This window comes from Oenanthe melanoleuca, chromosome 5 (genome assembly GCF_029582105.1).
Source record: "Oenanthe melanoleuca isolate GR-GAL-2019-014 chromosome 5, OMel1.0, whole genome shotgun sequence".
Classification (NCBI taxonomy): Eukaryota; Metazoa; Chordata; class Aves; order Passeriformes; family Muscicapidae; genus Oenanthe; species Oenanthe melanoleuca.
The window spans coordinates 6,011,120-6,024,950 of record NC_079339.1 but is presented as its reverse complement, the minus strand read 5'-3'; the positions used below and the strand labels follow the sequence as shown (position 1 = coordinate 6,024,950).

At 40.4% G+C, this 13,831-nt stretch overlaps 1 protein-coding gene across 2 annotated transcripts in view; it reads left to right on the top strand.

Moving 5' to 3' along the window:
- NAV2 (neuron navigator 2) overlaps window positions 1–13,831 on the top strand; it is a 199,399-nt gene that overhangs the window by 60,250 nt on the left and 125,318 nt on the right. For both annotated transcript variants that reach the window (XM_056492748.1, XM_056492747.1), the window contains exon 4: window positions 10,125–10,197. In XM_056492748.1, the coding sequence (XP_056348723.1) occupies window positions 10,125–10,197 (73 nt within the window). The remainder of the gene's footprint in view (window positions 1–10,124; window positions 10,198–13,831) is intronic.

The window sequence follows — 13,831 nt, the reverse complement described above, 5'->3', positions numbered from 1 at the left end:
GCCTTTGCAAGTGCTGAGTCTTACCTCTTGTACAAGGGTTCATTCCATTTACATTATCATTTGTAAAATGATAAACAGAATCTAAAGTGTATGAGTTGTCTATGCTACATGCTATATGTATGAAAACAGCAAAGCTAGAACATGCTGAAAGGAAGAGAATTGGGGAACCTGTGGGTGTATACTCCAGACTTTCATCTTCCCATGTCTGGAGAAGTTGTGGGATAAGGACAGGACAAGAATTTGGAGCAACAGAAAGGCACGTAGGCTTGACAAACACCACAGCACCTCCAATAAATAGACGAGGAAATTACTGTGGTTCGCCTGTGGGTTGGTGCCCGGACTTCAGTATTTTTCAGGATCACTTTGTGTCTCTTAAGTATCTGTTCTCAGATAGCAAAAGGGAGGTATTTATTTTTTTTCACGTATTGACAGGAAGTTTTTAAGAATCATCTCTTTCTGATGCAGATACCACGCTGTAGTGGTAAACTAATACCACTCAGTCTTCCTACTGCTGTTTGTCTTGCAAACAAAGGATCTTGTACTGACTGCAGCGTGGGTCAGAGCCAGCATTTCTTCCCAAAAACTGTGTGGAAGTTGGGATGAAGGCTATGTTTTCAATACAATAATTTTCAAGGAAACCTTACTTCCAGTGATGGGAATTTGACTATTTCAATATTTGACTGATTTCTTGCGTTCAGATAATGAGCTATTTTTTAATGTGTGTAAAGGAACAGTTTGTATGGAAATTTTCCAACATCGTGGGGACTTTGGTTTTGACTTGAACAGTACTGAGAATATGAATTCAGCTGTTGGAGAAAGGTACTCACTCACCTCCTCAGTGTGATCCTTGCTAGCTCCATTAATTATTTTTTTTATCGTTGAAAGAGCACAGATGTTGAAATCTCCATTACTAATTTGTGTGTATGGCATGTGTTATCCATATTTCTGTGTTTTTTTCTCAAGAGCACTTTAATGAAGTGATGTAACAGATGCAAGTGCTGTCGTGATGTGGCCCTTGCTTGCAGGAGATAGCTGGGCTCACACATTTGTGGCTTGATTGGAAGGAATAATACGAGCTGAAACCATCTACGTGACCCAAGCAGCTCTCTATGTGTGTGAGGAAAGGAGCTGCTGTGTTATGTACAAAGAACTAAAAATAGCTGCTGTATCTAAAAAAAAAAATATATTCTTAGTTGCTTGTTTTCTCACGGAAAATAAGTCTGTCTCTGCTCCTCTAAACATTTTGAGCAGTTTTATACAGCTAGTGTTGTCCAAACCTTGCCATAGGAAGGTGCAATTCATCTGCCAGGCTGTTGCACCAGCCCCTGAGTCCCAAAGCCAAGGAAGGCTCTGCTGCTGGGGCATGTGCTGCTAATTCAGGGGAGCAGCCCTGCTGGAAGATCAAAAGCATCACAGGCACATTTTTTCTCTATTAATTTCTAGCGTAGGATTTTTGGAAATGCATCCCAGGGGTTAAATATAGCCGTGTATTTTCAAGTAATCCAACTCAAAGGCTGTGCAAATGCAGTAAAGGGAACTTTCCTATCATCTAAGCCTTCCCCCACTTTGCCTGGGGAGCTTGTAACTTACCAGGAGCATATGTTTGGAAATTTCATCTGGTTTGATGTTACCATGGTAACAGATGGTTATCTTCTGGCCCTAACCTGTGGTGCAGTTCCTCACAGCTGAAGGTCAGCTGAGGGGGAAGGCATCCCCCAGTGCCTGGCCAGTGACAGACACCAGCTCAGCTTCTGTGACTGCCTGTGCAGGGACACTGCCAAAGAGCAAGTTCCGGAATGTTAAAAGAATTTTGTTTAAGCTCTCAGGGTTTGGTCATGTATGTGACCATGTTGTGATGTAGACAAGAATGATTTACTACAGAGATGATCTGCCAGGTTGCTTGTACTTACCTGTCCTTCAGCCTCAGTTTGTATGACTCTTGTTCCAAGATAAGATTGATTTTACTGTCTCTGTTTTTTTCCAGATACCTGGGCTTTTGTTATGCTGCACTGCTTACCATTTGTGCATGGTAATCAGTGAGACAGGTGTGATTGGATCAGAGATTTCTGTGCTGCAGAGCTTGCAGTCTAAATAAAACCACAAGCCACCCACTGTGCCCCCCCTCCATCATCCTACATAGAAAATAACAGGATAGATAGAGCTGGGCCAGATCAGGAAAGACCAATATGTACATCTCCCTGCCATGAGGCATGGTAGTGTCATAAAGCAGATTTGTTTCATTTCTGGAGGGGATGGTTTCCAGAACTCCTTCTGCATGTGGGAATGGATGATAAGGCAGCATGTGCCTTTTGCATTGGATGGGTGTGTAGGGTGCCTTTGGAGACATTGCTGCTAACATTCTTATTTCAGTCCCATAATGGATCACGTTCATGGTCCCCAGTGGGCTGCTCTCAGTTCTTCACCCTTTACAGTGATGCAAGAATTTGTACATCATCTGTCTCAGAAACAGTGTGAGGTTCAATAAAGAGCAACAAAGGAATTTTTGTGGAAAAAAAATGAAATATATAAGCTGCACTATCAAGACAGAATTAGATTCTATTTGATCATTTATTTCACAGTTAAATGGAATTAGTGCATTTTGAATACCTATGGTTCTGCCCACCCTGTAAGGGCTAGGTACATTAAACAGCAAATGGATTTAGGGTCCAGGATCATTCCATATCTGTATATGGAGGTGTCTGTAGCTTCTACTTGTATATTTACACCGACACCAGAGTCTAGAAGCACCATTAACATAATTTTCTGGCATGACCATTACTGATGTAAAATTATTACATAAATATACTTTTTATGCAGTACTTTGCAAACACACAGCTTCTTACTATGCTTGGCATAAATGGGGAAAACTGAGAAATCATGGATGAGAACCTTTTCCAACTAAGAAGGAAAAAGTTGATTTGAGGACAGATGGAAGTAAAAGCTAATTTATTATTCTCCTTCAGCGTGGTGCTATAAGGATTAAGGCTGTTTGTATGGAATTACTTCTCATGCCTGGGTGTTTCTTCTTACAGGAGATGCAGTGATAAGCTCTTTGCTGTGTAAACAGATTGTGACTGTTACAAAGAATTAAACAGTCCAGAGAAATAAACTTTTTGTCTCTGTCTTGTCTCAGACCTTTCCTTTTCAGCCACTGCTTATACACCACAACTGTATGATAATGGTTATTTTAATTAGCTATTCTTTGAAGGTAGTGCATATCCATAGTATTTTATTCTTCTGGTTTTTCTGCGGAGCTATTTTTACACATACAAGCAGTATTATTGCACTTGTTCTGAGCAGTTATGCAGGAGAATTTCAGTAGGAGTTGTTATCCAGGATCCAGATGCAAGGAAGGAGGAGGCATATGTGTGTTGGTGCCACTAGAACAAATCCCTTGGGAAGAGGTGAAGCTCAGAGCCCTAGGCCTGCAGACACAGGAATGCCTGTGAACCCCGTGGGGAGGGAGCTGAGAATGGGCTGTGGCCACAGCTCCCTTCCCAGGGACCTTTTTTAGAAATGGACAACTGTCAGCAGCTGCATTGCAGGATGTTCTTTCTGAACAAGCTTCATTAAGTTCTGGATTCTTTCTGCAAATTCAAGTTAACGATGCACAGAGCCTTCAACATCTGAGCTGGTGTTTGAGGACAGAGCAGCCAGCACTTGGTGCACTGAGTGGTGTTGGTGTTGGTCCTTCCTTTTAAGCATCTGTGCACTCTGATAAAGATTGGTTTATTTAAATTTCAAGGGTGTTTTAGGAAGAAGTCCACCTTTGCTAGATATTGGTGTTATTTTAGATTGAATCACAGAATGATGAAATTATTTGAGTTGGAAGGGATCGTGAAGACCATTAGTTCTAAACCTCCTGCCATGGGCAGGGACACCTTCCACTATCCCAGATGGCTGCAAGCCCCATCCAACCTGGCCTTGGACACTACCAGGGATGGGGCAGTCACAGCTTCTCTGGGCAACCTGTACCAGAGCCTCACCACCCTCACAGGGAAGAATTTCTTCCTAATGTCTAATTAAACTTGTTCTCCTTCAGTTTAAAGCCATTCCCCCTTTTCCAATCGCACAGTACGTAACCTTAAGCCTAGGAGCCCCAGTTAGAAAAGGGTCATCCATGAGCATCCAGGGAAGGTGCAAATAATACATCCATGAGAGTCACTACTGTCCTTGTTATGAGTTTATTGAGCACAGCCATGGCTTCTCCCCACCTTTTCCTCTTCTCAGTTACGCATGAGCAGAGATTCAGTGCCAATAAACACAGTTACTGTGGTGTGTGCTAAAATATTGTCAAGAGAGTTTCATCTATATTCTAAATTAATGATTCTCCAGAGGCAGGATTCTTTGTTGATACTTGTTTTGCAAAGTATAACTTGTTGTTGCTTAATTGTAATTTAGAACATCTCAAGATTTCAAATTATTCACCAATTATCCACTTTAACTTTGCAAAGATTAAAGAGCTAATAAAAAAATAATATATCCAGGGATATTTTTCAAAGAAATTGCTCTTTGCTTTTGTTTTTCCCCATGGGAAAGTTTCCATTTTAAATAAATAAACCTGAAAAAAAAACCAAAAAACAACCTGAAAGAAACCTGAAAAGCTGAATAAAGCAGGAGCATTTCTACAACCCTTCATGTGTCTCTCCCTGAGCGGATCAGCTTTGGCAAACGTTGGGAGTTGCTCTGGATGGCCTGAATCCATTCACAGTACAAGCTTGCTCCTTGGATGCTCTTTGTTGTCATTAGGAATTTTGGCCAGTGTGATGCACAGTTTTCTGTTGTGGGGTTTACTGCCCTCATTTCTATTCACACTGGGCACGTTGTGATTGAATGTTGAATATTTGTTCCATTATTTCTTCAGGAAGAGCCGGAAACACAGGATAGCAAAGGTTTTACCAGGGCCAAAGAGAAGAGGATGCATGAGATGAGGCTTAGGCTGGTTCTCCAGCCTTAGACTAGTGGTTAAACTCTCCTCATCCTTAAAAACCCAAAGTAAGGCAATTTTAAGAGAAGAGTCAATTCTTATGTATATTTGAGCAGATTTTTGTTTCTGGGGGTATATCTGCCACAACCTGGCCTCAGAATATGTGTTAGCTTAATTTGCCCTTCCATTTCATCTTTTATTTTATATATAAGGTACCCACAAAGTTCTATCAAAATCCTGAAACCTTAAGTTTGGGAGACGTTTTTATCCAAGTAGTCAGGAGCAACAAACAAACAATGGGAGGAACATACTATTTTCTTTTTAAAAATACACATTTTGAATAGTGAAACTTCTAATGAAGATTTATTTTAAACACAGCAGTAAGAGTTAGTATTTATATCCTTCTGGGACGAATGGAATTTGCAGTTCTGCTTTGGTATTTTTTATTTATAATTATGTTTAGGAAATAGCAAATGAGATATTACTGGAATGGAGAGCCCTTCCTCCCCCAAAACTCTAGGGTTCTAAGGATTGTAAATGTAATGACTTAAGATTTTAAGGCTCTTTCTAAACTTTAGGATATAAAAATATGAGGGTAAAAGCCTTATTCAAAAATACAGACAAGGAATAGATTTTGTCCTAAGAAACAGCTTGTGTTAGGCTATTTCCTTCTTTCTGCACTGTATGTGAAGTCTGCTGGAATATTGCATAAAGGTTTGTGAGGCCTTAAAACTTTCATGTGAATTCAATCTTTTTTCTTTTGGAAATTAATGTATTACACATAACATTGAGCCACAAGTTATATGGAAAGCACTGATTTCACTATAAGAAGTGGGTTTTCTGGATAAGCTCATCAAAACTCCTGATTTATCAGTGTAAAAGTTGGGAGCAGAGGTCTTGCATCACAATGTGAGAAACTTCCCCTGGTTTGTAAGTGAAGAAACCTACAGCAAGTTTAATTCTGGGTTTTGTTTGAGAAAAACATCTGTGTCTGTGCCAAGGGGAGCACTGGTTATCCTTTACCTTGTGTGTTTGACTTGGCAGAGTTGAACTGACAGCTTTGGCTGGAGACAGTGTCCATACTCAGGTTTGTGTCAGATATAGTCAATGTTCAACATGTCAGTGCCCACCTGTGTGTCTCCTTTTACAGGCTACAGGATGGGGATATTTTGGGTTTGGGTATTTTTTAAATTTGTTTCTGGCATGTCCTGTTCTGCTCGTGCATGCCAGGGCATGTTCTCTCTAGCACTGGCAAGAATAGAAGCTGAAATTGCTGCTATAAGACAAGCATAAAGACTTGTGTGATGACCTGGTATTGGACAGTTCTCTATGTACAACACAGCCACGATACCTTCTCCCAGCGTGTCAGTTTATTCATGTTAAGAAGGAGTTTTCAGGTAGCTTTTCCTTCTCTGAAAATGAGAATGGGAGTGATGACACTTGGTATCTTATGTCTGAGCAGAAATTTAATTTTACAGGGTTGTTGGGTTTTTTTTTCTCATAATATCCTAATTAAAAGAAAGGAGGAGGGGGAACCCTAGAGGCTGGCAGCCCCTCTGGTGTGGGCTCAGCAGTCTTTGGTTGGCTTTTAGGGACATTTCAGAATAAATACCCATTGTAAAAGGATGTGGGACTGATAGCACATGATGATAGTTGATTACACCTGAATTAGTTTAAATGTGGCGATACCCCTGGTAATGTTTCTGAGCGAGATAATCACTGTGGGTGGCTGTGCTTGGTTTTCCTTCTTTTGCACAGCCTTCCCCTGTTTTGGGTAGGCAGGGAATGACAGCATCCAGCTGCTGTCTTTCCTGCTTTGCTTCTGCTGTGTTAAATGTTGCTGACAAAGCAAATGAGAAATCAGAATTGTCAGCCAAAAAACAATTGTAGCTCCTAGTGAAACAGAAAATATCCACTCCCCTTTGGCAAATCCAGTCCTTTCACATCTGCTTAAAGGGTTTAAGCAATATGTAGACTTGGCAAAAAAAGGGCCCATAGAGTCTGGGTGATGATTTGCTGCTGAATGCTGTAATTACAAGGACGCAAACGTACTTTGTGTTGGAAGTCACAGGATGCAGAATCATTGGGGTTTTGCTTAGAATTGTAGAATAGTTTGGATTGGAAGGGACTTTAAAGACCATCTTGTTCCAATTTCCTGCCATGGGCAGGGACGTTTTCGTCTATCTTGGGTTGCTCCAAACCCTGTCCAACCTGGCCTTGAACAATTCCAGGGATGGGACAGCCACATCTCTGTGCCAGGGCCTCACCACCCTCACAGGGAAAAATTTTTTCCTGCCATCTAGCTGAGATCTGTCCAGAAACTTCACTTCTATCCTACACACATCTAAATGTCTAACTATCATAGCTTGCTATCTGCAGCCCTGTCTGCACTGGGGGCATCTTTCTCTATAAAACAATATTTTCATATTATTAATAGTTAATACAGCAGGGGCCAGGGCCAGAATCCTTCCTTGGGGCTTTTATGAGTGAAATTCATGTTGCATGGTTGGGAAGTCATCTCTTCAAACTGGCTACATGATTTCTGATGCATTAAACTGATTCAGCCAAGATCAGGATTCTTGACTTAGGCCAGCTGTTGTTGTGTGGGAAGAATCTTGAATTCTTACCAACACTAAGTTTTAATCATTTCAGCCATAGTCCTGCATTCAGTGTTTCACTTTCTTCTTGGATTTTTTCTAATTTCCTCCTGTTCTCCTTTTCAAGTTCTATTTTTCCTTCAAAATCAACCAATTCCTCACATTCCCCCCCATGCTGCCATATAATGTGGTTAATATTACACATACTGTGTAAATCTTAGCAGTCATTGATGTCTTTACATCTTTCTGTTTTATTTTTTTAGTGAATTCCTCGTACATGCAGTGCTCTACATCCCCGCAGGACCTTATCCTAGTCTTCATTTTCTGAGTGTAAAGGGTGTACTTTTGCACATCCCTGTTACTCCCACTTTGTTTCATCATACCTAATGAAATTAGGGTATTTTCCAAGAGCCCCTGTTTCTAACAGCTTTTAGCCAGGCTTTGCCACTGGTGTGTAAAGGCAGCCCATCTGACCTTTCGTGTGGTAGTGAGGTTCCAGGTTGCTCAACCTGTAGTCCAGATACAGACCTGTGATAGAGTCATCTGTCAGTCTGAGGATGGGAGTGATTAATCTTAATTCAGTGGCTAAAGTGCTCAGAAAAACTAGGGGGTTATCCCATAGGGCAAATTGGATGATTTTAAAGGGGACTCCCTGAACCTAAATAGGATGAGATTAGGACATCAGCAAAGACTGCTCAGTAGCAACAAGAATGACAACATGGATGAAGAACTCACGACCCAGATGTAAATCTTAATCCTGTGCTCACTCTGTCCTAAAAGAGAGTTTATGCAAAGATGAGGAACATGGGAAGAGAAGCAAGTAGAGGAGATCTGAGAGAGGTACTGCAAATCTGGAGTGGGGTGAAATACTGTTTGTCTTTAGTCACTAACCTGCTTATTTGGAGAGGAGACATCTACCCACAGCTGTGGAAGTCTGGAAATATTCTTGGAATGATGCAGCTTGCTAAGTGCAGGTACTAGAAATGGATTGATCCTTTTATGTGGTGTTTATTCTTGAAAAGGTGAACTTTGGTTTTCCGGCCAAGTCCCTAATCACCTCAATAAAAGAGCTGTGTTGGAAACTTGAAAGGGTTGTTGTGTACTGAAGAAGGAAATGGGTCAATTAACTGTTGGATCATATTTAACTGTGAATAAATGAACCTTTGAACTGCACCCTGCTCCAAGCTCTAAGGTTGGAGCTGTACAGGAAATGTATTCCTTGGTACCACTCTGGGTTTTGGAGTATATAATTCAATCGAAGTATACTATATATTTTGTGTACATTACACTGTATCTCAAAGTATAATGAGGTTGATAAAAGTGTTTCTAATTGTTGAAATCACAGTTCAGCAATGCAAATAACTTAACACCCTCCCTGATGTTTTTATTGTTATAGTTATAGACAATAAATTAATGTACCCTGAGAGAAATCCATGTAGGAGATTTCCTGGCAGCTTCCCTGGTACTTTTTTATTCCTTTGAGAAGGACAGGAAGCTCAGATCAGGTGTTGGGACCTCAGGGTCTAAAATGCTGCCTTAGCCCTCACTCGTGTATTTTTTTGAGGGCAGACAGGAGCTGACAGGGCAGCTGAATTTTTAGTTTCCTTTTGATGTTTCCACACTTCACAGAATACAGGTAGTTATGTGAGACCAAATGTGAGGCTTGGTGTCTGTCTCCTTCCTTCTCCAGTGGGTCCAGTGTTTGGTCGCAATGTTTCAGGAATTAATAAATTAATGTTTGAGAAATGTTCAAACACAAAGACTCTATTTTATCACTTGCTGATTATCATGGTTAAATAAAAAAAAACTGCTCAGCAGTATCATCCAAGAGTTTTTTGTGTAACCACACACAAAACATGGTATTTCCTAAAGTGTTCCTAGCAGCCCCACAAGTGTCCAAGCTTAGACTTTTGCGTGGAAGTGCTTCGGGAGCTGGCAGCTCTCTGCATCTTCTGGTTATGACAGCAGAGCTCCAGTGGGAGCTTGGTAGGAAATCAGGTGTGAGGCTTCTGAGAGATTCTTATTGTAATGTTGAGATAGAGTGGAAATTATTCCTGACTCATCTAGTGGCTTGTTGTTCCTGACATGCGGGGAATGCGATTCGGATTCCGGCTGGGGTTTCCAGTTACAGCTTTTATATTCAACTCTTGGTGCGGCTGGAAACTTCTGCCAGCTGTCAACTTCGGAGCAAGTGGCAATCTGCCTTCTCAAACAAATGGCCTCCATGTTTATTTTTGGTTTCATGCTTGTTACACTTGCTGTAGGTTAGGAATCCTGACAGAGAACATCCTTGATACTCTAGTAAGAAATGCAGTGATCACCTGTTGTGCCTGGAGCTTGAGCTAGCCTGCTTCATGCAAATGCAAATAAGAGAAAGCCCTGACCCATGGAATTACCAGTTTATAATCAATGGAATAATCCATTTAGGACCTCAGTAACTGGGAGGGTTTCATACTATGGTTTCCACATCATAAGCAAAGGGACTTTTTATGGGATGTGAAGACTGAGAGCACTCAAGGGTGGCAGTAGATGGAAGTAAATAATTATTACAATGCATTTTCTTTTTATGTCTCCTGTTTGTTTCATTTTTTCTTGAGCAGATTGAAAACATAGATGCCTGCCTGAGTTTCTTGGGTGCTAAGGGGATTAACATCCAGGGGCTGTCAGCAGAAGGTGAGTCCATTGGTTGTTTAAGATTTCATGTTAAATGAGGAACCTGAATTAATACCTGTGATTTCAACCAGGACATATAGTGTAATGGAAGATTAATAAGGTCAGTTTAAACTTCTGACAGTCTTTACTTATTATTTTCCCCGTCTCAGTGTGAAAGGTAGATAAAATACATGTCTAATTTGTACACAGTTGACTTGTAAAAATGAGACCAAATTTGAATTCAGTCAGTTCTTTACTACTTTCTCTTTAAAACCAGAAATTTCTTATCTCAGTTCTATAATTTACACATTGATCAGTGTATATTTTACGGATAAAAGTGAATTTGTTGTCAGTTGTTTGCCTTTTCAGAGAAAAATTTATTTCCTTGTTCTTCAGTTATTCTCTTACCTGAACAACCATCCTGAACAACCATTTCTTCTCATTTTAAAGGTTTTTCTTGTTTCCGAGTGCACCAAACCATCAAATCCAAATGTTTTGAGAAAGAAAAAAAAATAGGCAACATTTTGACCTCAAATTAATCAAACTGCTTTTGAAGAGCATCAAAAATTTTCTGAAACCAAACTAGGATTACTGTATTCCTTTTTGCCAGGATGTGTGATACCTGTTGGCTCAGAAGCTGTTTAGCCATTATCTTATTAAGAGATCAAAGAGATTTCTGTCATCCTCAGCACCAGCTTTCACTTGTATTTTCATTTAAATATCCTGGAAATGCAGTTGGGTTCAGTAGTTGAATATATGATATGACATCTCCATCAGTGCTTTACAGAACAAATAATTGAATGTGTGGCATCAGGTGAGACTTCAAAGTTACGTTTGATGACTGTCTTCACAAACTTAGTTTGGACAAGGAGCTGCAGCAAAATAGAGGATATTTAATATGCATTGTTCTAACATGAATACACCATAGCTAGGAGGACAGGGGGCTGAATTTTAGGTGTATTCTTAGGTTGGATTAGAACAGCAATAACAAATATTTTCCTCCAAAGAAAAGCTTTACTACAGCTTTGCTACAGCACCTGAGTGCTGCTAGCATTATATGCCTTAATTGCTCAGTTATAATCAGAAGGATTCTCATGTCAAGAAAAGAAAGCATAAGCTAAAACTTCAAACAGCAGAAAATTTGTTTGCCAAGAAATTATTAAAAAGAATATGCAGCTGAGTCAGTTGTAAAAGCAATTTTGACCTTAGCATGGAAATACTGTAAAAATATATTTTACATTATTTACCTGTCTCAATAGAAGGCAAAATCTAAGTGAAATATCAGGCCAGTGATGTGAAAACTGCCTGAGTGTACAAAGTTGGCAGCGTGGTGTTGCTCACACTGGGGAAGGGACAGCATGATTGATGCTCATGGCTCTCCTGCCAAGTCACAAGTCAGGCCCAGCAGGATAAATGTACTTCCCATGGCTTTGCTGATTTGGGATTTCTGCCTTTCTTTTACACTATCTAGGAATTAGTGTATTAAATCACATGGAAGCTAAGAAGGGACCAGCAATGTTTGCTGCCAGCATATAAATGAGAGCCTTTACTGGCTTCACCACTAACATTAAAGGAAGAAAGTGAGAGCAACTAGAGTGGGGGAGGGAATGAATATATTTTTATAAAATAAGTTAAAATACTTGAACGCAACAGTAAAGTAAATTTCTCATTCTAGTTACTTCTGCAGTGTGTTGAGGAACACAGAATCATTTAAAGGGGGAATGTTGTTACCAAACAAGCCAGTGATTCTGTGCAAGTTGCCAAGACCTGCCAGGTCAACTGCAAATAACTTTATTTACTTCACTGGCAGATCCTCATCTAGGAGGAAGGAAAAGGTTGTGCTTGTTTCCAAATGGGAATAATCACTTAAGTGTCCTGGATTTGTTTAGAGCACATATTTTTCAATAGTGCAGCTTCAGTGTGGAGGGAAGTTAATGGTTCAAACCTGCAATTTGGATGACTCCTAAATATTGAAATAATTTGGAACTGCATGTGTCATATCCTTCCAGTGTTGAAAAATCCTGCTTTGATAGGTGCACTTACACAGAGTCTATTTTTATGGATTTATGCAGTGGAGATGCTGAGGATCTGCAAGCACTGATGATGACTGTGCTGTGCTGGAGGCTTCCCTTTCCCAGAAATATGGAGGCAAAAAGGCATCCTCTTATCAAAGACTCTTAAAAATCTAAAATCTCCATTTGTGGTTGCTAAAGAAAGCTACAGAAAGCTGGAGATTTCTTTTCACTTCTTGCAGCAAATTTTTATTGTTCATTCTTTGAACTGTCTTTCCATACCCCTCCTCTCAGACTTGTTTTAGTCTTCTTGAATTGGAGCTTCCCAGCAAAGCTTGCTCTCCTTCATACATTATCTCCTTGCTCTCAAGATATTGAAGATATTGAAGGGCAGAAATGTTCAATGGAAACTCAAATTCATATCACAGATAAGCAGCTGCACATCTTTTGAATAACAGATGAGCTGGATGATGATCAGCTGAACACATCATGAAACAGTGATGTAGGGGAAGCAAGCACCAGCAGGGATACACCAGGATGGAAATCTCTGAAGAGTGGCTTTGTGGCATTTCCTATGAAAACCAAATTCCAGTTTCCTCTCAAGTGTCTGGAGTGTTTGTTTCCAATTTCCAGGATAGTAATTTTTGGCTCCACATTTAGAATGGGTAGGTGACATCCTTGTCCTTATCTAAGTCAATATGATACTGGAGCTGACCATGGGCAGGAGAGGACTTGAAGCAGGAAGCATTTGAGACTCTGCTGATGTGCAGAATGCAGTGAGGCTGAAGTACTCTCTGAAATTCTCCCTTTTGTGTGAAGTGCAGGGTAGAACTGACAGAATTACCTCAGTTTTTAAGATAAAAGAAACAGAGGTACTTCTGAAAGTCTGATTTAAAATGTTTTGTTTCAAATCCAGAGGGAAAAAGACTGCTTTAACTCATTAAAAATGTTCTTCTTTTGATTACTTGGCCAAAAGCAGGTTGCTCTTCTGATAAATTCGGCAGAAAGCTGAATGGCCAGAGAAAGCAACAGGTCATAGGTGGGTTATTGTTATAATTGCCTCTCACGTCACATAGAAATCAGTTTCCAGTTGCATATAGCTGGCCCATGGTAATTTCTTTTATCTTCTGGCCTGTATTTGTGCAGTTAAGCTTCTCAGAGCCTTTGGATCTGTTTAGTTATGCTTCAGCCTGTGAGTAAATGCTGCTTTCCTTATAGTTCCCATGAGTAATTTGAGTTCTTTACGGGAGATAAGGAAATCCTTTTTACTGTGTTCTGCTGTATTTTGTGTCTGTTCTACTTCCATCCCTGTCCTCCCAAGCCAAACACAGATCATTGAAGAGAACCTGCAGATCAGAGAAGGAACCTGCCTGGTGCAGTGAGAAGGCTGGGTTTGAGCATGGCACTGCATGGGAGGAGGAGTGGGCTGGGAAAAAGGGAAACAGGCAGGATTAAATGGGACCCCACTGTTCAGGAAGAGACTAAAATTGGCCAAGAAAACAAAGGAAGACCGAAAATGGCTGCTGAAGTGCCCTGGGAATGATAATCCTTTAAACAAGGGAACGGGTGTCAGTGGTGGGAGAGAGCACTGATGGAGGGGCCAGGCTGCAGGCAGGAAAGAATGGCTACTTAGACTGGGTCGA